Genomic DNA, 23,663 nt, shown 5'->3' with positions numbered 1-23,663 from the left:
AAGAAATTAAGAAAAAGAGGGGGGAAGATCAACCTAGCGGTGTACTTGAGTCCACGGAGCAGGGAGGTCGTAGACCACGCTGGGACAAACCTTGCCGGCGGCACCACCGTGGCAAGGCGCGCCGGCAACACGCCAATGACGCGAGGAGACCGCCTGCTCCCCTTGGCGCAGCTCAACTCGCTGGCGGCGCGGGGCTCAGATGACTGGGGCGGCCGGGGACGCGGGGTGGCGGTGGCGCCCAGGCGCGCGGAGTGAAGGAGAGGGAGAGCGAGAGAGAAAGGAAAATGGGTTGGGCCGGCCATATCGTATATGACCCTGTCGCGCCAGCCCGCCTGGCGCGGCAGCTCTGTCGCGCCTGAGTCGCTGGCGCGACAGGGCGGGCCCCATGGAATGCCACGCCATCTTCGGTCAACGATGCGTGCCACCGTGGCGCCCCTTGTCGCGCTAGCACATGTGGCGCGACAAAGTGGTGCAGTCGCGCCGGTCGCGCTGGCGCGATCAAATGGGATAGATTTGCAAATATTTTTTTTGGGATTAGTATTAAAATATTGTTTAAAAAGGGATTAAAAATAAAAAAAAATCCTTATCGTTTCATGGAGGATCATCGTTCTCTGAACAGTTGTTTATTTGTTGCCTTTGATACCTCCTTTCCGAGATGTTGCTAGCATTAGCAAGCACAGGCCACAGGATGATTCCATTCCCACTGACTATTGCTTGGCTTATACGCACGTTGTTCTTCCTTTGTATGCTTTCTCGTCTCGTCTAATTAGCTTCTTATTAATTCCCATTTATTTCTCTCTCTTTTTTTTCATCATGTGAGTAGTAGAGTAACTGTCTTCGTTGATCTACTCTCTTCTTTGTATTTTATTTTTCTCTTTAATTAATTTCTGTGTGTCATGATGAGATAGGAAAATGAAGGGAGAACCACAACTTTTTTTTAGAAATAGCTACAACTTTTTTTTTTTTGAGAAACAAGCCACCATCATCATTATTCGTCAGAAATTATATTACAAACTCATCAGGAGGAGGGAGGAACCAAACATGTATACTAAAGGATAAGCTAACCGAACTCATAGCTAACAAATGAGCTTCATGATTGAACTGTCTTCCTTCGACCTTGCTAAAACTTTCTCTTCTTGAAGCCCAGGTGCTAGTCCAGCACAGCGTCGGCGCCGAACTCGGCGCGCCAGGCGGCGCAGCGGAGCAACATGGCGTGCGCATCGCGGACGCGGAAGTCCCATGCGCGGAGGAACTTGAGGAGCACCACGTCGGCGCGCTCATCGACCGGGGCGTGGGGGCAGTGTCGTCCGCCACGGCGGGAGGAGAGTGGGGGTTCAGCAGGACGCTCTAGATGGAAATGGGGTCCGGGTGGGTGGCGAGCAGCGCCTTGAGGTCAGCAAGCGCGCGGAGCTCGGACGACGGGAGCACGGCGGTGACGTACGAGTCCTCGTTGAAGGAGGAGGAGCGAAGCAGCGCGGTGGCGTCCATGAGCGAGGACATGAGGCTGCGCTTGGCGCCCTTGGAGGCCGGGGCTGCCACGGGGCGCGGGGCGTGGGGCGACGGGGTGGTGGTGGGAGACATGGCGGTGGCATGGGGGTTTGTGGACCTACGGTGGGGTGGGGAGGGAAAGCCGGGAAGGGGACAAGGTGTCGAAATGGTGAGAGCTACGGTATCATCATCAACCCCCCCCCCCCAACCCCCCACCCACACAACCCACAACGTTTTGTGGCAGAACAAATGTAATATGTGAGCAAACTCCACCTTGCAAGGCAGAGAATCGGTACCTCATCTGAGGCCTTATGGGCGGGGCCTCGGGCGAGGCGAAGAATCGGTACCTCGTCTGAGGCCTTACGCGCGGGGCCTCGGGCGAGGCGGAGAATCGGTACCTCGTCCGAGGCCTTACGGGCGGGGCCTCGGGTGAGGCGGAGAATTGGTACCTCATCCGAGGCCTTACGGGCGAGGCCTTGGGCAAGGCGGAGAATCGGTACCTCGTCCGAGGCCTTACGGGCGGGGCCTCGGGCGAGTCGGAGAATCGGTACCTCGTCCGAGGCCTTACGGGCGGGGCCTCGGGCGAGTCGGAGAATCGGTACCTCATCTGAGGCCTTACGGGCGAGGCCTCGGGCGAGTCGGAGAATCGGTACCTCGTCCGAGGCCTTACAGGCGGGGCCTCGGGCGAGGCGGAGAATCGGTACCTCGTCCGAGGCCTTACGGGCGGGGCCTCGGGCGAGGCGGAGAATTGGTACCTCGTCCGAGGCCTTACGGGCGGGGCCTCGGGCGAGGCGGAGAATCGGTACCTCGTCCGAGGCCTCGTGGTTTCGTTCTAGGCCGAGCCCGCTTCGGGTGAGCCCGGATATTGTTCGAGGTGGGCCGGGCGGTCCAGCCGAGCCTCGGATAAGGTGGGGGTTTGCCGGTGTTTGTCTCTTAGCTTCGATTTTTACAAGGTCTAAGCGATTTTTTCGGTTCTTGCTTAGGGGACCCCTTTTTATGGTACCTGACACTTTCGAAGTCCCCGTTTTCTTTCACTTTGCCACCATGAAACAATTGCACTAACCGATCCATCTACAAAATACGAACCAACACATCAACAACATATGGACTACACATTTCGGAAATAAATCATATCCATTCACTAATACACTACAATAACAAAAACTTCAAAGGCAACAAACATTCCGATCTAAATCCACCATGCACCAACTACCAAAGTCCATGCAACACGTAGTTTACGTCCAATCCACGGGCAGAGTATATCCTAAACCTAATCTATGCATCAAATACTAACAAGCAACGATCAAAACATTGTCACCATCCCTAATTTCCTAACCCTAGTCTTCAAACTCACGAGGCAAGAAATTAAGAAAAAGAGGGGGGAAGATCAACCTAGTGGTGTACTTGAGTCCACGGAGCAGGGAGGTCGCAGACCACGCTGGGACAAACCTTGCCGGCGGCGCTACCGTGGCAAGGCGCGCCGGCAACGCTCCAATGACGCGAGGAGACCGCCTGCTCCCCTTGGCGCAGCTCAACTTGCCGGCGGCGCGGGCTCAGATGGCTGGGGCGGCCGGGGACGCGGGGTGGCGGCGGCGCCCAGGCGCGCGGAGTGAAGGAGAGGGAGAGCGAGAGAGAAAGGAAAATGGGTCGGGCCGGCCATATCGTATATGACCCTGTCGCGCCAGCCCGCCTGGCGCGGCAGCTCTGTCGCGCCTGAGTCGCTGGCGCGACCGGGCGAGCCCCATGGAATGCCACGCCATCTCCGGTCAACGATGCGTGGCACCTTGGCGCCCCTTGTCGCGCCAGCGCATGTGGCGCGACAAAGTGGTGCAGCCGCGCTGGCGCGATCAAATGGGATAGATTTGCAAATATTTTTTTTTGGATTAGTATTAAAATATTGTTTTAAAAGGGATTAAAAATAAAAAAAAATCCTTATCGTTTCATGGAGGATCATCGTTCTCTGAATAGTTGTTTATTTGTTGCCTTTGATACCTCCTTTCCGAGATGTTGCTAGCATTAGCAAGCACAGGCCATAGGATGATTCCATTCCCACTGACTATTGCTTGGCTTATACGCACGTTGTTCTTCCTTTGTATGCTTTCTCGTCTCGTCTAATTAGCTTCTTATTAATTCCCATTTATTTCTCTCTCTTTTTTTTCATCATGTGAGTAGTAGAGTAACCGTCTTCGTTGATCTACTCTCTTCTTTGTATTTTATTTTTCTCTTTAATTAATTTCTGTGTGTCATGATGAGATAGGAAAATGAAGGGAGAACTACAACTTTTTTTTAGAAATAGCTACAATTTTTTTTTGAGAAACAACCTACCATCATCATTATTCGTCAGAAATTATATTACAAACTCATCAGGAGGAGGGAGGAACCAAACATGTATACTAAAGGATAAGCTAACCGAACTCATAGCTAACAAATGAGCTTCATGATTGAACTGTCTTCCTTCGTGAGCAAACTCCACCTTGCTAAAACTTTCTCTTCTTGAAGCCCAGGTGCTAGTCCAGCACGGCGTTGGCGCCGAACTCGGCGCGCCAGGCGGCGCAGCGGAGCAACATGGCGTGCGCATCGCGGACGCGGAAGTCCCGTGCGCGGAGGAACTTGAAGAGCACCACGTCGGCGCGCTCATCGGCTGGGGCGTGGGGGCAGCGTCGTCCGCCACGGCGGGAGGAGAGTGGGGGTTCATCAGGACGCTCTAGATGGAAATGGGGTCCGGGTGGGTGGCGAGCAGCGCCTTGAGGTCAGCAAGCGCGCGGAGCTCGGACGACGGGAGCACGACGGCGACGTACGAGTCCTCGTTGAAGGAGGAGGAGCGAAGCAGCGCGGTGGCGTCCATGAGCGAGGACATGAGGCTGCGCTTGGCGCCCTTGGAGGCCGGGGCTGCCACGGGGCGCGGGGCGACGGGGTGGTGGTGGGAGACATGGCGGTGGCATGGGGGTTTGTGGACCTGCGGTCGGGTGGGGAGGGAAAGTCGGGAAGGGGGCAAGGTGTCGAAATGGTGAGAGCTACGCCATCATCATCACCCCCCCCCCCCCCCCCCAACGTTTTGTGGCAGAACAAATGTAATCTGTACTTCTGAGTTCTGAAATAAAATTCAGGTGGGGGACAATCCCCCCATGACATTTAAAAAAAACTTTCTCTTCTTGACTTGGGGTATGATTGGTTGGCCTTCCAATTCTTGTCCAACCAAAACCATGGCATGCCAAAATTTTTAGTCATCAATTGGTTCGTTGCCAAAGAATTGGCATACCAATGTTTATGACTAAAGTTTTGACAAGTCTCTAGAAAGTTCTTAAACTGCATAAAAGAGAAAAGGTGCTTCCTATTATTATTATGACAGTCAACCAAATGCACACCTATGTTTTTTTTCCTAACTTTGACAGCCTTGATTTTAGCAAGCCTAAGTTTGAGCTTGCCATAACTTTGGTTGGGCAAAAATTGATAGCCAACCAATCAGGCCCTTGATCTCCATGATGATTGTTCCAAATCTCCCAAAGCCATCACCTTGGATACTTCTCACAACGTTTGCGTAGTCACTTGCCAATCTCATGGACTGCGACCCAAGATCACTAGGAAGCGATAACTCTTCTCGGCATGCTATTGCTTCGGCCACCTCTACTGCTTCGTCTATGCCTTTTAGAACAAGGGCCGAGACTCCCAGAAAATTGCCCATGGCCACAGCTGTGTCGATGTTGTTCTTCACTAGGAGGAGAAACAGCCTGCCAGTGCCCGTGCCTCTACCATTTCCGTTGATGGCCCGACCCGGCCCATTTTTAGTTCAATTCAATTCAACCAGCCCAGAGCCCACGCCCACCACAAAAGATTCCTCATTCTCGTGCCATCCATCTCCGGCGAAGGCGAGCGTTTTTCATTTCGAAATGAAACCAAATCAAAAACAAAAAAAAAACGGGACGATGCCGCCGGCGATGGCGGAGCAGGATGGAAACGCCGCGACGCCCTCCGCGCTCGCTCTCTTCGCCTCCCGCCTCTCCTATCGCAGGTACTACGCCGCGGCCGCGCGCCTGCCCCAATCCACCTGCCGCACCCAACCGCGCGACCTCTGCGACCTTTTCGCTCACCTTTCGACCTCCCTCCCGCCGCCCCTGACTGGGTGCGAGTGCGCTGCAGGTTCGGGGACGAGGACCTCCGGGTGCTGGAGGCCGCGCTGTCCGCCGGCGCTGACGTACCCGCGCTGCTCGCCACGCGCTCGGCGGCCCGGAGTCTGCTTCAAGCAAGCGCGGCGGAGGCGTTCGCATTCACTGCGACGGGTTCAGTGCTGGATGGTGGGAGCAGCCTCGTCGTCGCCGACTTCTTCGCACGCGCCTTCGCGCTCGTAGGCGATGTCGAGGTCAGCACCCAGCGAGATTAGTGGTTGCCGCATACGGTGTGCTGCAGATTATGCACTACTATTGCTAGTTCGTGCGCCCTACCTGTGGTTTTAGTTTCAGTCTGATTTGGGCGCCCGCAGTTGTCGTGCTTCAGTTCAGTATAAATTCCTAATTGGAGGCTCACAGGAATTTGTTTTAGATCATTGCAGCATGTTTCATACACACTAGCAAGCAACAGTGCAACACTCAAATTCATCAACCAACATGTGTTCGTCATTTGTTTTATTCAGGCTTGAATAATGCGTCCTTTCTTTAATTCTGTTTACACAAATGCACCGCAGAGCATGCGCTGCGTTCTTCTCTGCTAATACTATTACCCTTCATGTACACTGACAGAGCTGCCTTGCCATGAGATACGAGGCCCTGTTGCTTCGAGACGCTAAATACTGCAATGACCTTCACTTGCAAGTGTCCCGTCAGGAGTGGTTAACTTTCGCAAAGGACTCTCATGATAATGGCTTCTACACCATTGCCTCCAAGGTAGTTTTATTCAGCTGTAACCTTTGTCGTAGATAATTCCCCTTTACTGTTCTTATTGACTGGCATGTTCGCACTTAAGCTATTAGGCTCAATGGTCTCAGCAGTGGGCGCGCGCGTGTGTGTGGAGGAGGGGGCAAGAGCCCCCTAAACACCTACAGTTTCTGCTGCTCCATTGGGTGTGAGGAACACAATCCAATAATAGTCTGGAAGTTTGAAACAGAGGCTTACTGTAATTTGTTTAACCTGAAGATTTAACAAATTTATGAAGCCTTCCTCTATTGCCTGCTTTTACATTGATACCTCCCTTTAATTACTAGTTTTAGGTGATTCCATGTGCTGGAAAGTTTAATGCTCTTGTGTAAGTTTTTTATGCCATCTGATAATCAGAGTGCTGATTTGATATAATTAAAGTACTAAGAGGGGAAAAATAAGCCAATCATTTCAGAAATAATTGTTGAAATAGCTCTAACAGGAAATACTACTTCCACTTCATATTTTCTCTAATGCGTGAAGGATTCTTGTCATTTAAATGGATAATAAGTATCATATTTTGCTCTGTCTGACGTAAGCTATGAAGGTCGCTTGATGACTTGTACTGTATATTGCTACTAATACACTAATGTTTATGGTTGTACATCTGAGCACAAATAAATAGAGAACTGCAGAATGACATTGGCTTACATTGTAACTAATTCAGGCTTTTGCAAATGCTCTTGGGCACATTCATCCAAGCCACCCAGGGCTCTTGGACTCTGCTAATTCCATTGAGGAGAAGGACAAGATCAATGATATAACAGGACTCCAGAACTTGGCCAAGTCATTATCTGCACAACATTCTGGTGGGTTTTCAATGCCATGGATTGCTTAAATTACATGCAGAGAAACTGATCTTGCTTTAACTTTTCAAGTAAAATAAGTGCAGACAAACTAAACTTGCCTTCATCTTTGAAGTTGAGTAAATGAAAGAGTGATACATGTTTAATCTACAGAGATCCAATCTGACTGAATGTATGTCTTCCTTTATGTTTGAGTAACTAATGGCTTTTTTTTTATCAAACGTGGCATCTATTATCTCGGAGATTTGGGGACCTATTGTGACAACTGACACCAAATCTTCTCTTGTATCTTTCAACTGTTTGAACATATTTTCGATATAGCTTTCTAATGCTATTTACTTCTGCTGTGTGTGACAGTTCAGACACAGTCTGCTGAATACATGAAAAGGAGAGCTTCAGGTGTTCATGAGAAGGATAATTTTCAATCAGGAAAACCAAGGTTATCAGCAAGTTCAATGTTTAGGCTAGGGATTAAAACAAGGAACATAAAGAAATTGCTTCGTAGCCAGGGAAGGAACCTGGGAGATTTGAAGCAATCTTAGTGTGGCATCTTCCACAAGACCGAGAGGAATGTTGTAGAAAGGTGAGTTGTATGCCTTAATTTCCTAATTTTTTCTAAGTTACCACCAGTGCATATGCCCTTCAATCTCTTATACGCCTAGTTCAACATCTAAAGCACCAGTTCAACTGAATATGTGCAGTGTTAATTACATTCATCTGATTATTGAAATTGGATATGTGGAAGTGGCATTGGCAGCATGTGCATGCCAGATGTCGTCATTTTCTTAACTAGCCCACAACCTCTGTTCATGAGTTTCCAAAACAGAGCAGTATTTTTCAGCTTAGTTTTGTAGCATTGGACCACTGAAATAAATAAGAAAACTGTGACTAGATCATCATGTCTTGTTTCAGCTCAAAAAGTTTAATTAAAAGTCAATTGCATATAAATAAATATTTACTACAAAAGGTTTGCTGATTACATTACTACAATCCTTAACCACATATTTCAGCGTGGTGGTGCACTTTGCTCAATCTGATTGCAGGAAGTATTGCTAGCTATACACAGTTGCGCTTACTATATTTGGAAAACATTGATTTTCTTTATTTAATGCAGTCCAATTAGCTGAGAATTTATGCAGTGGAGACATGGAGTTATGGATGAGTCTTTGATTCCATATTAAGACAAAGACGTCGAAGAGTACTTGCATCCATTGGTAGCATACTCACTCTGCAAGTAAGTTGCTATCTTCAATATCTGCAGACTGTTTTTCATGTGCAGAACAATAATAAATAGTAACTCTGCCTGTCTGCCATGATTTACACATTGCCTTATAATAATATGAAACTGGAATCTTTTGCTGACCGTTGAATTGAGTGTTGGAGAATAATGCGTGTGAAGCACTGTCTTTTGAGACTATTGTTTGGGAATGACCCACTGTACCGTATTTCTAAAAAAGAAGCAAACAAGGGGGCAGGGTTTATGTTTTCCTGTGGAAATGTGCTATTAGGCACAAATGTACAGGAGAAAAAAATGTCATGACACAATGCATTTGTCACGTTTCCGTTAAGCAAGCATTTGGTGATTTACTTCTTGATATGTGCTCTTGCAAACACCTGGAAATCTAGAAGGTCTGTAGCTGGAAGTAATAAGCATGGGCTTTATACCTTTGATTTGAACATCAATTACCTAACATGTGGCAGTGGAATATTCTAACTATGATCCCAGAGCACATGCTATGTGAAATAACAAAAACCTAAATTTGTTACTTGCCCAGGTCCATCCTGGTAGAGTTAATCCCATCGAGTCTGAAGTGCTCAGATGGGGAACACCTTGTCGTGTTTCAAGAAAAAGGACGACTGCTGCTTATTCCAGCAAGGAAACTTGGGATGCTAAGTAAAAGGGTTATGTGGAGTACAAGAGGTTAGATGTGGGTACTCATGTGGCCATATGGGTGAGCACTCAGTGGCGGATTGAATTTGACTTCGAAAAATCTGAAGACTTTTACTACATAGGCTGTGAAACTAACACTGTCGGCAGAGCTTAATAATGTAGTGGTAGGGGCCTGGGCAGCCGCGGTTGTACTTGACTGGCATGCCATCCATCCATATTAGGGACCAATCAAACCTCGGGAAGGCTTGCTTTTGTAGCAATCGCATGTGCACACACGCATCGCAGCAACCTTTCTTAGACGTCCTGCCTCCTCCTGGTCTGTAGGTCACTCGTGTAGGCCTTTCCATCTCATGGATCCATGCGCCAAGTGAGAAAATCAGAAAGCCGATCCTCTGAGAGACAGGGAGACAATTAAGATGTCTTATCCGAAGATCAATCATCGACATGCTTGCAATCGCAACCAAACACGGGCGCAGATACCTTGTTCTGTTTCGTTTGATTTTCCATTTTCATGCTAACAGGAAATTAATTAAGATTAATGCACGAGTAGAGACGTCATGGTAGCGGATATATGCGTGCGTGCATGGTTTTGTGATAGTAGTTGCTGCAACATGAATTTGTTCTGTCATGCAGAGTGGAAACAAATGTGGGTAAAATATAGTGAGTCGTTGTGAAGTCGGCATCCGACTGCCGGTGCGCTCCAGACCACGGTACATGTGTCACCCTCTAAGCCTGTACACATGTGACATGTCACAACTGGTGGAGACCCACCACGACTCCATGCATATGGCTGATGTAGGTATAGCATACTTGTCTGCTGCTACAACTTAGTCCTAGTTAAGACACGAATGATGCTTGTAGCTGCTATATGGTGTACAACATCCATTCATCACTGTTGTAATGCACGACAAATCCCTAATCTTGCTGTTGTCATGGCCTCTTGCACGCATGCATGGGTAGCCACTAGCTGACTAGCCACTCCTGACCTACTGGTTACATACGTGTCAGCTTTCTCCATCATCTTTTGCTACGCTGATACTCTGTCGTTTTCTCTTGCTTATAATGCAATGTTAGTGATTCTTTATTTATATATGGATTGGATTGAACCTATCATGATGTGGCCGTGTCCAATATTGAAAATGATACGAAATGGGAATCAGTGATCCATGGGGAGAGAGCTGACCCACATGAACCCCGCCAATTCCCTGCCCTGTTTTAATTTCATCCCAGGCATAGGAGTAGATGAATAATTCTACTACCTTAGCTAGTGCATGCATCGTTCGATTTATAAGCTGTAACCGCTATATACATGCTTTGCCAGTTTGCTATAAAACTACTAGCATTAAGGTTGAGTCAATTAGTACTTAAGGGTCAACTAGTGCTAGACGGCTTTGGTTCTTCTGTACGTAAGGGTGTTGTAGCTAGCTGTACTCTTTCTTCCCTAATCTAATTAAGGTCAACAGACCGAACGTGCATGTGGCGCTAATTTCCACCATCACGCATAGTCAAATAATCCTGCTCTCTAGAGCTAGCAGTGGTATATGTTTGCTCAGCAGCCGGCCACCGTTGCAATAATAGTCGACTCATTTCTCAAGATATTTACCTAGTCCTAATGCATGTGAGCCATTGACATGGAACATGGTTTAATTTGTCATCACTGACAATAAACAATGCAGTCTTGGTCTGGCAGAGTTTGAGGTCTCAAGTGATGCATACATCATACATGCACTTGCACATTTTTGTCTGGCTTTAGTCAACCAGGGGTGTCTATTTCCGACTGCTGCAGCAAGTGAAAACGGAGGTAGAATTTCCATGCCACAACTGTACTGATTGGGAGACGCATAGAATAGTCCATGAACCATGAATGCGTAGACTACGTTTCGCTTTCTTTCTTGTTTCTAGTTAATTATAAGGAGATAAAGACTTTCTCAGCTGTATCTGCTGCGACCAACAAACCTTGTTGATCGTGGCTGCTAAATACAGACAAAGAAAAACCATAGAACGTTACACACTGTACTGGTACAGCACTACACAGGCATAACATGCTTGCTGTGCTTGTGATCCAGCTGGAAGGAAGAAAATTAGCTGATAGGTCAGCATGATACAACAGAGTACTAAACAGAAATCTATATTCTATCATCTTTGTCCTGATCTGATACTGTGCTAGTTAATGTGCAAACTATTTGATCTCTCCCATCTTCAGACCTATCATTTCCGACCTAGCTATCATCAGTTCTTCTAACCTACTTTGTTCCTTCCTCTAACCTGCCTGGCTCTATAAAAGAGGAGGTTCTGCACCTGGCAGTCTCCCCCCTTCCCTTTGCAACCATTCTCTCTCTAAACCCCTGTGAGCTGTGACTGTGAGGAACCAGAACACGGCAGGTTACCATGGCCGGCAGCGGAAGTGGGAGTGGGAGTGGCAGCAGCAGCAGCAGCAGCCCGCCATGCGCATCGTGCAAGCTGCTGCGTCGGCGCTGCACGCAGGAGTGCGTGTTTGCACCCTACTTCCCTCCCGAGGATCCTCACAAGTTCGCCATCGTCCACAAGGTCTTTGGCGCCAGCAATGTCAGCAAGATGCTGCAGGTCCGTTCAATTTTCCTCCTTGCTGACCTCGTGCATTCAGTTTTATCTCCTTCGTTACTGTCATCCATGGATCATTCAGATTTTTTTTGAAGTGTGATCATTCAGATTCAGCTAGCTTGCTCATCAGGCTAACATAATCTGCACCAACTGTTGATTCCAGGAGCTGCCTGCTCAGCAGAGAGCGGACGCCGTGAGCAGCCTAGTGTACGAGGCGAACGCGCGCGTGAGGGACCCCGTGTACGGCTGCGTGGGCGCCATCTCCTATCTCCAGCAGCAGGTCTCCCAGCTCCAAGTGCAGCTCGCCCTCGCCAAGGCCGAGATCCTCTGCGTCCAGGTGCAGCACGATGACGGCTATGCACAGTCAGCTTCAGCTGCTGCCGTGCCAGCTCCGGCAAAGCAACAACTCCATCACCAGCAGCAGCTGATGGAATGCGATGCTTATGGCAGCCTGCTCGTGCAAAATGGCCTAGTGATGAACACGTTGAACAGCACTGCCGTTCATCAGCAGCAGCAGATGCTGGGTGGCTTTGGCTCTGCCTCTGCAGGGAACACTGCAATGATGCTGCAGGAGGCGTGCCTCAAGAAAGAGTCCCTTTGGGTATGAATGGATGAATTATGTACTTCCATTTGTCGATAAGAAAGAAAAAAAAACTTCTTGTCTCTGTCTCTGTCGCTGTCTGCCGCTGTAATTTTCCGGAAGGATGGGAAATTATTAAGAGATGAGTTAATTCGCGGTCACATGAGCGTCACAATCTCAGCATTGTTCCTACCTAAAAACTAAGAATAAGATCTTTCAGGAAAAAAACTTAAAAACTAAGAATCAAGACGAGGTTCACCTGCTTTTGGTAGACTTGGGAGTTGAGAGTCAGCTATTTTGGACGCGTTTGGATTCACATGGTGTGCACAGTAGGATTGTTTGTGGACAACTGGACATTAAGCATCACAAAAACATTTTTTTCCCCACCGCGCTGGATCGGAGTTGTGCTGCTACATCCAATTGGAAGACCTGACCTAACAGATTCCTAAGCTTTCTGCATAGGACGTGTGTCCATCTGCTGGGCTGCACAAGGGCTTACCTGGCTTCACTAAATATTCTATCTAGCAACTGTACATTGGTACTTGATAAATGCTAAGATGTTACTTGTGCGCCCCGTGTCATCAAGAAACCGACAAAAAGCAAAACCTAATTCGTTTCTTTGTTCAGAAAAAAAATGAGTTAAAAGCGTGGTTTTGGTGGATCTACTGGGAATGATTCGTGGAGGCTAAGTGGCTTTACTATTTATACATATTTTGGCAATGATTGGTTTGGTTTTGATATTGTCAAAGATGACAGGGTGCATGCACAGCATTGACTCATGAGGAGGTGAATCTAGGACAAACAAAAAAGTCAGTTGTATATGGGTGGAGTACTTTGCTTTTTGTTTGGCTATCTTACTCTTTATAAACTGTTGTTTTATTTGTGTTTCAGACGGCATTGTAGTTGTGTTGATCACTAAGCATTTGCTTACGTCTAGCTCTAGCACAAAGGACATGTTAAAATTAACAAGAAGGAAGACAAATATGTACATGGGAAAATCTTTCATTTTCTAATCTGTTTTTTTTCATTACTCATTTCGTAATCTGTTAGTCCTCTTGTCAGTGTTTTGAACAAATACCAACTAATAAATTTATAATTGTTGCGCGTTAGGCTCGGATGGTGTACTAAATGACACAAGGTTTATACTAGTTCGGGCAGAATGTCCCTACGTCCAGTTTGCTGCTGCTCGTGTTATTAGTACCGAAAAAGGCTCGTAGTAGGGGGTACAAATGATCGAGAGAGGGACAGGTCCCAAGTCTCTGATGGAAAGGTCGAAAGAACGCCAAGAGCTCGGTTGCTGCTTGGCTGTGTGTTGTATGTGGAATCGACCCCTCTCCTAGTGGGGTGTCCTGCCCTCCCTTTTATAGACCAAGGGGGGTGCAGGAGTTACAGATGGGAGAAAGAGGAAAAAACCAAAGGTAGAGAAGGTCCTTCGAAGGTGCCGGGTCTTCCTTTTCTCTTGAGCCTGCCCTACTGTCATGGCAGACCACGCCAGGGATAGCATGCCTCGCTGATCCTGATAGGGCCGGGCTCTGGCTTCGTTTCAGCAAGTGGTCACGTCCCATCCTCCCCCGGAGGACGGTGCGGTGTGTCAGGGTATCGAGCCATGACTCTACGAGGAGTAGACGGAGAAGTGACTATATGCCTGTTACTGTTGATGACGCGAGTTCTCTCTTGGACTGTAGTGGTTGTCGTATGCCTATGTTAGTATCCGCGCCCGAGGGCTGATGGCGACACCTACAACACCGTGGGACAAAAGTCGGCGCCTACAACACTGTTTGGGTTCTGTCAGGTCGGAAAGGGCTTAAAGCGCCCGTCCCGTCGTATCCTGACGGTACCTTCATGCAGGCATGCAGGGCATGGCCCTCGATACTACAGTTGACTAGAATGTCCTGTCGTACCCTATGCTCGTCATTATGAAGGAGTAGGGTGCAATCGTCGGGCAAGGCGAAGCCTGCCCTTAGCCGTCGGGTGCGAGGCGGAGCCTGCCCTCAGACATTGAACAAGACGGAGCCAGCCCTTAGCCATCGGGTGAGGCGGAGCCTGCCCTCAGACGTCGGGCGAGGCAGAGTCAGCCCCCAGCCGTCAGTCGAGGCAGAGCCTGCCCTTAGCCATCGGGCAAGGTGGAGCCTACCCTCGGACATCGGGCGAGGCGGAGTCTGCCCTCGGACGTCGGACGAGGCGGAGCCAGCCCTCAACCATCGGGCGAGGCGGAGTCTTAGCCCTTGGGGGTCGAGCGAGGTGGAACCAATCTTCCATTGTTCGGGCGAGAAGTGTAGTAGCATTCTTGTATGACCGGAAGCATCAACGTTCGATGGTTATTAATTCCACCTCATTGGGTACCCCGGTATTAGGTCCCCGATAGTAGTCCCCGAGCCCTCGGGCGATTCGAATAGAATCGCCCGGGGGGTATTTTGACTTGCTAGAGGGTGCGCGTGAGCGCACCCAACGGGTGTAACCCCTGAGCCCCCGGGTGATTCGGGCAGAATCACCCAGGGGTATTTTGATTCGCTAGAGGGTGCGCGCGAGCACACCCGTCAGGTGTAGCCCCCGAGCTCCCGGGTGATTCGGATAGAATCGCCTGGAGGGTAATTTCGGACCCTTCGCGGGTATGGTTGTGAGATTTGGTTTTTGTCAACTAGACAGTTTAAAGGAAACCCTGGTATCCTGTTCGCGGGGATTTGTCTAGGGTTAGCCTAGTTGGGACTTGATCGCGCATCGAGGTTCCCTTGAGGCTTGTGTGGCTGAGTTCTGGCCACTCGTGGGTCCATCCCTTGTTGGGACGGCCGTTGAGACTGTTGGGCCAGCCCTTGAACTCCTAGGCCTAGGCGGGCTGGAGAAAAGCTTTTTGACCCATATCCCCTCTTGGGAAAAGAGTCCTAGTCTGCTTGGGGAAGGCGAAACGTCCGACGCAATTTTTGTGGGAAAGGATAGGGATCGCGAGCACATATCCCGTGACATGACGCGGTGGTGTATCATGGCAGGCTCAGAGACCTAGGCGGGCGGTTGCTCTTCTCGCATCCGTCGCCCCTACAAAGCCGAGGGGTTCACCCCCATAAAACCAAGGGGTTCGCCCCTAGGGTTCCGTACTTTGCCTCCTTGCCTTCACATCGACAACCTCCACCGCCAATCGCCTGAGCCTCCCGCACTCGCAATGCAGCCGCCGTTAAACTCGCGTCCACCCCCTCCCAATTGTTTCAATGGAGCCGTGGTGCAGATCCAACATCACCCCTCAGCACCTAGAGGGCATCGTTCACCGTGGCCTCCTTTGCTCGCTGACCGCCGCCGAGGAGTGGTGGCTACCTGGTAATGGGGACAAGCCATCACCGCCCGAAGGGTATGTCATGTCCTTCGCTCACTTCCACGAGCGGGGATTCGCCATACCTACTCACAAGTTCCTTCGGGGGCTGTTGGATTACTACTAGGTGGAGTTGCAGCACCTTACTCCCAATGGGGTCTAGCACATTGTGGCGTTCATCGCCCTGTGTGAGGGGTTCCTGGGGATTAGTCCCCACTTCGACCTGTGGTGGTATCTCTTTGCCATCAACCTATCGAAAAAGCAGGTTGGGAAGCAAGAGCTGAGCGTGCCGATGGGATGTGCCAACATTCATCTCTGCAACAACCGGGTGAACAAATACCCGTCGATGCGTCTATCAACCTCCAACAAGGGGTGGCATTTGCATTGGTTTTACGTCAAGGACGACGTTGCCGCCCCCTTGCCAGTGTTCTCCGTGCGCATCATCAAAGAGGTCCTGGGGCCATGGAAGTGGGGTGTCCTGAACAAAGACAAGAAAAAGATCAAGAACCATCTCGCCGAACTCCAAATTCTAAAGGAGAGGGGCGTGAAGGGATCGGGGATCATCGGCGCCTATCATACGCGGAGGGTGGTGCCGCCGATGAGCTGCACGCTTCCCCTGTACCTGATGGCGCCCAGGGCATTGCTCGAAGGGACGGTGCTTGTCGACAAAGCGCTCCCCCCACCAAAGTGGCACAGCGCATCAAGGAGGCAATGGAGCCTTTGAAGGACAACACCGGTGTTGTCCTTGCTTTCGTGTATCCGGTGCCGGGGCATCCACCAACGCGGCTAGAATCGGGGTTCATTGATTTCGTAAGTTTTTTTCCCATGCCTCCTTTTTTCTTGAATTCCTACCCCCTTGATGCTGACCTCGGGATAGTAGGACCAGCCGAAGAGACTCGTCTTCGGAGATAGCTCGGCTCCGCTGTCGAAGGACCGGATCATGGCGATAGCGAATCGCACCATGGCTGAGTGGGATAGGAAGATGAGAGAGCTCAAGAGGAAGAAGATGCTATGAAAGCAGCAAGCACAGGAGCGAGGAGAGGAGACAGGCAGTGACAACGACTACAACGATGAGGAGTTTGATGAGGTAGTTGCTGATGTGGAGTGGGATGTCCTGGAGAGTGAGGATACGCTGATAGGTACCCACTTGTCAACACAGGGACCCTTCCCGTTCCATGCGGAGGGAAGTGAGTCTGTGAGGCCGGCGGAGATGGGCCAAACCATTGGCCCGTCCTTAGGACCGGTGGGAGTCGACGGATCCACCGCCATACCTGGGGTGCCGATGGAGGACCGGTGGATGGGGGGAGATGGATCTACTACCGCACCCGAGGTGGCGATAGAGAGGGGTGGCTCCGCCGCCGTGCCCTCGAAGGTAAGGGAGATGAGCCCCTCTACCTGGGAGTAGGGGGCAGGCTCGAAACGGTCCCGCCCAGACGAATTGGAGTAGGAAACTAGGGGTTTGTCCTCAAAATGTTCCTACCGCCCAACAGCGCCAGCGTAAGTAACTGTCGACAGAATATCATCGACAGTCCTCCGAGGGGTATCCCACGAAGGTAGATTGATCAGCAGAGGAGCGTGAGATCAAGAATAAGAAGACAACAGAGACACACGAGTTAGACAGGTTCAGGCCATCAGTATGATGTAATACCCTACTCCTGTGGTCTGTTAGTTTGTATTAGCTATCGTATGATATTGTGTGACTGCATATGTATGTATCTTGATGTAGCCTATCCACTAGCGGACCCCTACCTCTCCTTATATAGTCTGGAGGGGTAGGGTTACAAGGAAAGTATCCTATTTGGTACTATACAATATCTTGCGGTGCACGTCGAGTAACGCCGTGCACGTCTTGATCTTGTGGGTTGTACCACCTCTGATGGTGTGACCCATGTCTTGTCTTGTGGATATTGGGGGCCATACCCCCACAGCTAGTCCCCAAGCCTAATAGTAGGTGACGTAGTCACATGGTGCCAGGGTCAGAAAATAGAAGACCAGCCGAGCAGGCAGCCAGTCCCCAGGCGTAGCCATGAGATGAGAAAAGCGCACATTCACCGCAAGGTGAAGTGTGCCCATTTAGTCCCCGAGCCTGCTGAAAGATGAAGAATGAATCTTGTAGCAGGGTCAAAGAAAAAGAAGTATGAAAGCTTACCGATGTTGTCTAACATGCACGTATTAAGACCCCAGACATGCTGCCCAAGATCAGCACCCTGATCCGAACAGTATGGAGCAGCTTGATAGCACACCGATGAGACGTAGCAAGATTCGAGCACCGAGGAGTCCCTGGTGTAGCTGGCGATGTCTGAGCACCGAGGAGTCCCCGGTGTAGCCGGCGATGTTCGACCACCACGGGAGTTCCCGGCGTAGCTGGCGATGTCCGAGCACCGATGAGTCCCCGATGTAGGTGGCGCTGTCCGAGCACCGAGGAGTCCTTGATGTAGCTAGTGACGTCCGAGCACCAAGGAGTCTCCAGTGTAGCTGGTGATGTCCGAGCAGCGAGGAGTCCCCGGTGTAGCTGGCGATGTACGTGCACCGAGGAGTTCCCAGCGTAGGCGGCGATGTTCGAGCACTGAGGAGTCCTCGACATAGCTGGCGATGTCCGAGCACCAAGGAGTCCCTGGCATAGCTGGCGATGTCCGCGCACCGAGGAGTCCCCGGTGTAGCTGGCGATGTCCGACCACTGAGGAGTTCTCGGCGTAGCTGGCGATGTCCGAGCACCGAGGAGTCCCTGATGTAGGTGGCGATGTCCAAGCACTGAGGAGTCCCTAGCATAGGCAGCGATGCCCGAGCACCAAGGAGTCCCTAGTGTAGGTGGCGATGTTCGAGCACCGAGGAATCCCTAGCGTAGCTGGCGACATCCGAGCAGCGAGGAGGTCTCGGTGAAGCTGGCAAGGTCCGAGCACCGAGGAGTCCCCGGCATAGCTAGCGATGTCCGAGCACCGAGAAGTCCCCGACGTAGCTGGCGACGTCCGAGCACCGACATAGCTAGCAATGCCCAAGCACCGAGGAGTCCCCGACATAGCTGTCGATGTCCGGCGTTGCTGGCGACGTCTATGCGGTGAAGTGTGCCCACTTAGTCCTTGAGCACGAAGAATTCAAGGGCTGAGGAGTAACCGACGTATCTGGCGATGAAGCACGAGCGACGAATAGTCTGGTCAACTGATCGACGGCGAAGTGAGCATTGAGCAGAAGCGACCGACGAACATTCCGATCAACTAGTCGGCGACAAAGTCAATGATCCTAGCGGTCCGACCAATTGATCGGTGGTGAAGTCCAAGCACCAGGTGATCTTGTGGGTTGTGCCACCTCTGATGGTGTGGCCCATGTCTTGTCTTGTGGATATTAGGGGCCATACACCCACAGCTAGTCCCTGAGCCTGACAGTAGGTGATGTAGTCACATGGTGCCAGGGTCAGAAAGTAGAAGACCAGCCGAGCAGGCAGCCAGTCCTCGGGCGTAGCCACGAGATGAGAATAGCACACAATCACCGCAAGGTGAAGTGTGCCCACTTAGTCCCCGAGCCTGCTGGAAGATGAAGAATGAATCTTGTAGCAGGGTCAAAGAAAAAGAAGTCTGAAAGCTTGCCGACATCGTCTAACATGCACGTATCAAGACCCTAGATGTGCTGCCCAAGATCAGCACCCTGATCCGAATAGCATGGAGTAGCTTGATAGCACACCGATGAGACATAGCAAGATCCGAGCACCGAGGAGTCCTCGGTGTAGCCAGTGATGTCCGACCAGTGTTTTCCTAAATGCTAAACGGTAAACAGTCGGTCACATACCGTTTAGCCATTATTCGGGCAAAACGTCCCATTAAACGGGCTAAATGGTCAATTAAACAGGGTAAATGGATGATTAAACGGAAACGACGCACCACTATGTAGCGTTTACACGGTGTTTAAACGGGTTAAACGACCGTTTAGGCGAACAGGCGACCACCAAGGGAGTTCTCAGCGTAGCTGGCGATGTCCAAGCACCGAGGAGTCCCCAACGTAGGTGGCAATGTCCGAGCACTAAGGAGTCACTAACGTAGCTAGCAACGTCCGAGCACCAAGAGTCCCCGGCGTAGCTGGCGACGTTCGAGCAGCAAGGAGTCCCCAGTATAGCCGGCGATGTACGTGCACCGAGGAGTCCCCGGCATAGGCGGCGATGTCTGAGCACCGAGGAGTCCTCAGCGTAGCTAGCAATGTTCGAGCACCAAGGAGTCCCTGATATAGCTGGCAATGTCCACGCACCGAGGAGTCCCTGTCGTAGCTGGCGATGTCTGAACACCGAGGAGTTCTTAGCGTAGCTAGCGATGTTTGAGCACCGAGGAGTCCTTAGCGCTGCTAGTGATGTTCGAGCACCAAGGAGTCCCCAGCGTAGATGGTGATGTTCGAGCACCGAGGAGTCCCTGGCGTAGGCGGTGATGTCCGAGCACTGAGAAATCCCCGGCGTAGCTAGCGACGTTCGAGCAGCGAGGAGTTCTTGGTGAAGCTGGCAAGGTCTGAGCACCGAGGAGTCCTTGACATAGCTGGCGATGTCCGAGCACCGAGGAGTCCCTAGCGTAGCTAGCAATGTCCGAGCACCAGCGTAGCTAGCGATGTCCGAGCACTGAGTCCCCGGCGTAGCTGGTGATGTCCGGCGTAGCTGGCAATGTCTATGCGGTGAAGTGTGCCCACTTAGTCCTCGATCATGAAGAATCCATGCGCCAAGGAGTAACCAACGTATCTGGCGATGAAGCACGAATGACGAATAGTCTAGTCAACTGATCGGCGGCAAAGTGAGCATTGAGCAAAAGCGACCAGCGAACAGTCTGATCAATTGGTCGGCGATGAAGTCGATGATCCTAGCGGTCCGACCAGTTGATTGGTGGTGAAGTCCGAGCACCAGGTGATCTGAATACCTGGACGATGATCCTGCAATACAAATATGTAGAACGGGTAGTACATGATGTACAAATATATGAACTCTAGAGAAAAATCAGTAATGGCGATGAAATAGCGTAAGTAGCTCAGCGATTAGTTGGTGTGAAGATGTATTTAATATAAACTACCCGAACAGTTAGTGTGTAGCTGAGTCTCTAGCCCTAGCTAGCCTGTTAACCATAACACGGAGCGTGGAGCCCGTGCACGTGTAGGAGGAACAGGCGTCGCTAAGAAGCCGCTGCCGACCACCCATAACACAAAGGGTAGACGCTCGTGCATGTGTAGGGAGGAGCCAGAGATAGGTCCATCTCTGGAGGCATTCGAGCATCAACAGGACTGTTCGAGGGTTTGGAAAATCGTTAGAGAGCAAACATGGAGAAACGTAGCTCGGAGAAACATCATGGCAATTAACGCAGATTGGATAATATTTAGAAAAATATTAAAGCATGACTTAGCTTTAGACAGAACGACTGGTCGGCGGCGTATGGCGCTATCTGGTTGGCGAGAGGATGGACGTCTTCAACCTAGTCGGCGAATCTGCCCCTCAGGGCATGTTGGTAAGCGGCGGCGGTGTTGGTGAACTCAAAGGGTAGGGTCATAACCCCTAGAGTTTCCTGAGCAGCCTCTGTTAGATCTAGATCAAAGGGTGGTCGGCGCTGAACCAGAGTGTCTAGAGCCGATTCAGCGATGGAGAGGCAATCGACGAGCTTCAGACCGACCCGATCGATGGATACGATCAGATCATCATTGTTGATCTGCCTCCTCTAGTAGCGAGGAAGCGGGAGGCGAGTTGTTGATGAAGGTGACCTTGGAGGTGGTTCCAAGATCGGATCTTTAGTCGCAGGTGTGGGGGTGATCGACGAAGAATCGATCTACACCGCCTTGAGGAGCTCTCTGACTCTGTCAGCATTGATGATCCACGAGATCTATCTAACCATGAAGATCTAGCCGGGCTATAGGAGGAATGAAGAGCCTATGGAAAAAGCCATCTTGTTCGACAAGGAAATAGCACGTAAGCCCCTACCTGGCGCGCCAACTGTCGACAGAATATCATCAGTAGTCCTTCGAGGGGTATCCCATGAAGGTAGATTGATCGGCAGAGGAGCGTGAGATCAAGAACAAGAAGGCAACAGAGACACACGAGTTAGACAGGTTCAGGCCGTCAGTTTGATGTAATACCCTACTCCTATGGTCTGTTGATTTGTATTAGCTATCATATGATATTGCATGACTACATATGCATGTATCTTGATGTAGGCTGTCTGCTAGGGGACCCCTACCTCTCCTTATATAGTCTAGAGGGGTAGGGTTATAAGGAAAGTATCATATTTGGTACTATACAATATCTTGCGGTGCATATCGAGTATCGCCGTGCATGTCTTGATCTTGTGGGTTGTGCCACCTCTGATGGTGCGGCCCATGTCTTGTCTTGTGGATATTGGGGGCCATACACCCACAGCTAGTCCCCAAGCCTAATAGTAGGTGACGTAGTCATGTGGTGTTAGGGTCAGAAAGTAGAAGACCAGCCGAGCAGGCAGCCAGTCCCCGGGCGTAGCCATGAGATGAGAATAGCGCACATTCACCGTAAGGTGAAGTGTGCCCACTTAGTCCCTGAGCCTGCTGGAAGATGAAGAATGAATCTTGTAGCAGGGTCAAAGAAAAAGAAGTCTGAAAGCTTGCCGACATCGTCTAACATGCGCGTATCAAGACCCCAGACGTGCTGCCCAAGATCAGTACCCTGATCCGAATAGCATGGAGCAGCTTGATAGCACATCGATGAGACATGGCAAGATCCGAGCACCGAGGAGTCCTCGGTGTAGCCGGTGATGTCCGACCAGTGTTTTCCTAAATGCTAAACGGTAAACAGTCGGTCACATACCGTTTAGCCATTATTCAGGCAAAATGTCCCATTAAACAGGCTAAATGGCCAATTAAACGGGGTAAACGGATGATTAAACAGAAACGACGCACCACTGTGTAGCGTTTACACGGTGTTTAAATGGGCTAAACGACCGTTTAGGCGAACATGCAACCACCAAGGGAGTTCTCAGCGTAGCTGGCGATGTCTGAGCACCAAGGAGTCCCCGACGTAGGTGGCAATGTCCGAGCAATGAGGAGTCCCTGACGTAGCTAGCAACGTCCGAGCACCAAGGAATCCCCGGTGTAGCTGGCGACGTTTGAGCAGCAAGGAGTCCCCAGCGTAGCCGACGATGTACGTGCACCGAGGAGTCCCCGGCATAGGCAGCGATGTCTAAGCACTGAGGAGTCCTTAGCGTAGCTAGCGATGTTCGAGCACCGAGGAGTCCCCGGCATAGCTGGCAATGTCCGCGCACCGAGGAGTCCCCGACATAGCTGGCGATGTCTGAACACCGAGGAGTTCCCGGAGTAGCTGGTGATGTTCGAGCACCGAGGAGTCCTTGGCACTGCTAGTGATGTTGGAGCACCAAGGAGTCCCTAGCGTAGACGGTGATGTTCGAGCACCGAGGAGTCCCTAGCGTAGGTGGCGATGTTCGAGCATCGAGAAATCCCAAGCATAGCTAGCGACGTTCAAGCAATGAGGAGTTCCTAGTGAAGCTGGCGAGGTTTGAGCACCGAGGAGTCCCTAACATAGCTGGTAATGTCCGAGCACCGAGGAGTCCCTGGCATAGCTGGCGATGTCCGAGCACCGGCGTAGCTAGCGACGTCCGAGCACCAAGTCCCCGACGTAGCTGGCGATGTCTATGCGGTGAAGTGTGCCCACTTAGTCCTCGATCATGAAGAATCCATGCGTCGAGGAGTAACCAACATATCTGGCGATGAAGCACGAAAGATGAACAGTCTAGTCAACTGATCGACGGCGAAGTGAGCATTGAGCAGAAGCGACCGGCGAACAGTCTGATCAACTGGTCAGCGATGAAGTCGATGATCCTAGCGGTCCGACTAGTTGATTGGTGGTGAAGTCCGAGCACCAGGTGATCCGAACACCTGGACGATGATCCTGCAATACAAATATGTAGAATGGGTAGTACATGATGTATAAATATATGAACTCTAGAGAAAAATCAGCAATGGCGATGAAATAGCGTAAGTAGCTCGGCGATTAGTTGGTGTGAAGATGTATTTAATATAAACTACCCGAACAGTTAGTGTGTAGCTGAGTCTCTAGCCCTAGCTAGCCTGTTAACTATAACACGGAGCGTGGAGCCCGTGCACGTGTAGGAGGAACAAG

The 23,663-nt window shown here is 50.6% G+C and overlaps 2 protein-coding genes across 4 annotated transcripts; both read left to right on the top strand.

Moving 5' to 3' along the window:
• The first annotated feature begins 5,366 nt into the window (after positions 1-5,366).
• Positions 5,367-9,841, top strand: LOC136486183 (protein DOUBLE-STRAND BREAK FORMATION-like). Of its 3 annotated transcripts, XR_010766726.1 has the most exons (7): positions 5,367-5,497; positions 5,626-5,845; positions 6,222-6,365; positions 7,063-7,204; positions 7,559-7,784; positions 8,316-8,435; positions 9,726-9,841. XR_010766726.1 is itself a non-coding variant. In XM_066483033.1 (6 exons), the coding sequence occupies exons 1-5, from the start codon at positions 5,376-5,378 to the stop codon at positions 7,741-7,743; spliced, it is 813 nt and encodes a 270-aa protein (XP_066339130.1). In that variant the 5' UTR covers positions 5,367-5,375; the 3' UTR covers positions 7,744-7,784; positions 8,341-8,471. The 3 variants fall into 3 exon arrangements, 2 of the variants coding, with proteins under 2 accessions (XP_066339130.1, XP_066339131.1); XM_066483033.1 differs by lacking the exon at positions 9,726-9,841 and having other exon boundaries at positions 8,341-8,471; XM_066483034.1 differs by lacking the exon at positions 9,726-9,841 and having other exon boundaries at positions 8,212-8,333.
• Positions 9,842-11,470: 1,629 nt separating this feature from the next.
• On the top strand, positions 11,471-12,403 carry LOC136486184 (LOB domain-containing protein 24-like). Its single transcript, XM_066483035.1, has 2 exons — positions 11,471-11,675; positions 11,836-12,403. The coding sequence occupies exons 1-2, from the start codon at positions 11,481-11,483 to the stop codon at positions 12,277-12,279; spliced, it is 639 nt and encodes a 212-aa protein (XP_066339132.1). The 5' UTR covers positions 11,471-11,480; the 3' UTR covers positions 12,280-12,403.
• The last annotated feature ends 11,260 nt before the right edge of the window (positions 12,404-23,663 follow it).

Source organism: Miscanthus floridulus, chromosome 10, assembly GCF_019320115.1.
Source record: "Miscanthus floridulus cultivar M001 chromosome 10, ASM1932011v1, whole genome shotgun sequence".
Lineage (NCBI taxonomy): Eukaryota > Viridiplantae > Streptophyta > Magnoliopsida > Poales > Poaceae > Miscanthus > Miscanthus floridulus.
This window is presented reverse-complemented; position numbering and strand designations above follow the sequence as displayed.

Bases quoted from the DNA above. Each gene is read 5' to 3' on its own strand.
- LOC136486184 (XM_066483035.1), top strand. From the start codon at position 11,481: ATGGCCGGCAGCGGAAGTGGGAGTGGGAGTGGCAGCAGCAGCAGCAGC. The intron at 11,676-11,835 runs GTCCGTTCAATT...TGTTGATTCCAG, and splicing joins ATGTCAGCAAGATGCTGCAG to GAGCTGCCTGCTCAGCAGAG.
- LOC136486183 (XM_066483033.1), top strand. From the start codon at position 5,376: ATGAAACCAAATCAAAAACAAAAAAAAAACGGGACGATGCCGCCGGCG. The intron at 5,498-5,625 runs GTACTACGCCGC...AGTGCGCTGCAG, and splicing joins TCCCGCCTCTCCTATCGCAG to GTTCGGGGACGAGGACCTCC. The intron at 6,366-7,062 runs GTAGTTTTATTC...TAACTAATTCAG, and splicing joins TCTACACCATTGCCTCCAAG to GCTTTTGCAAATGCTCTTGG.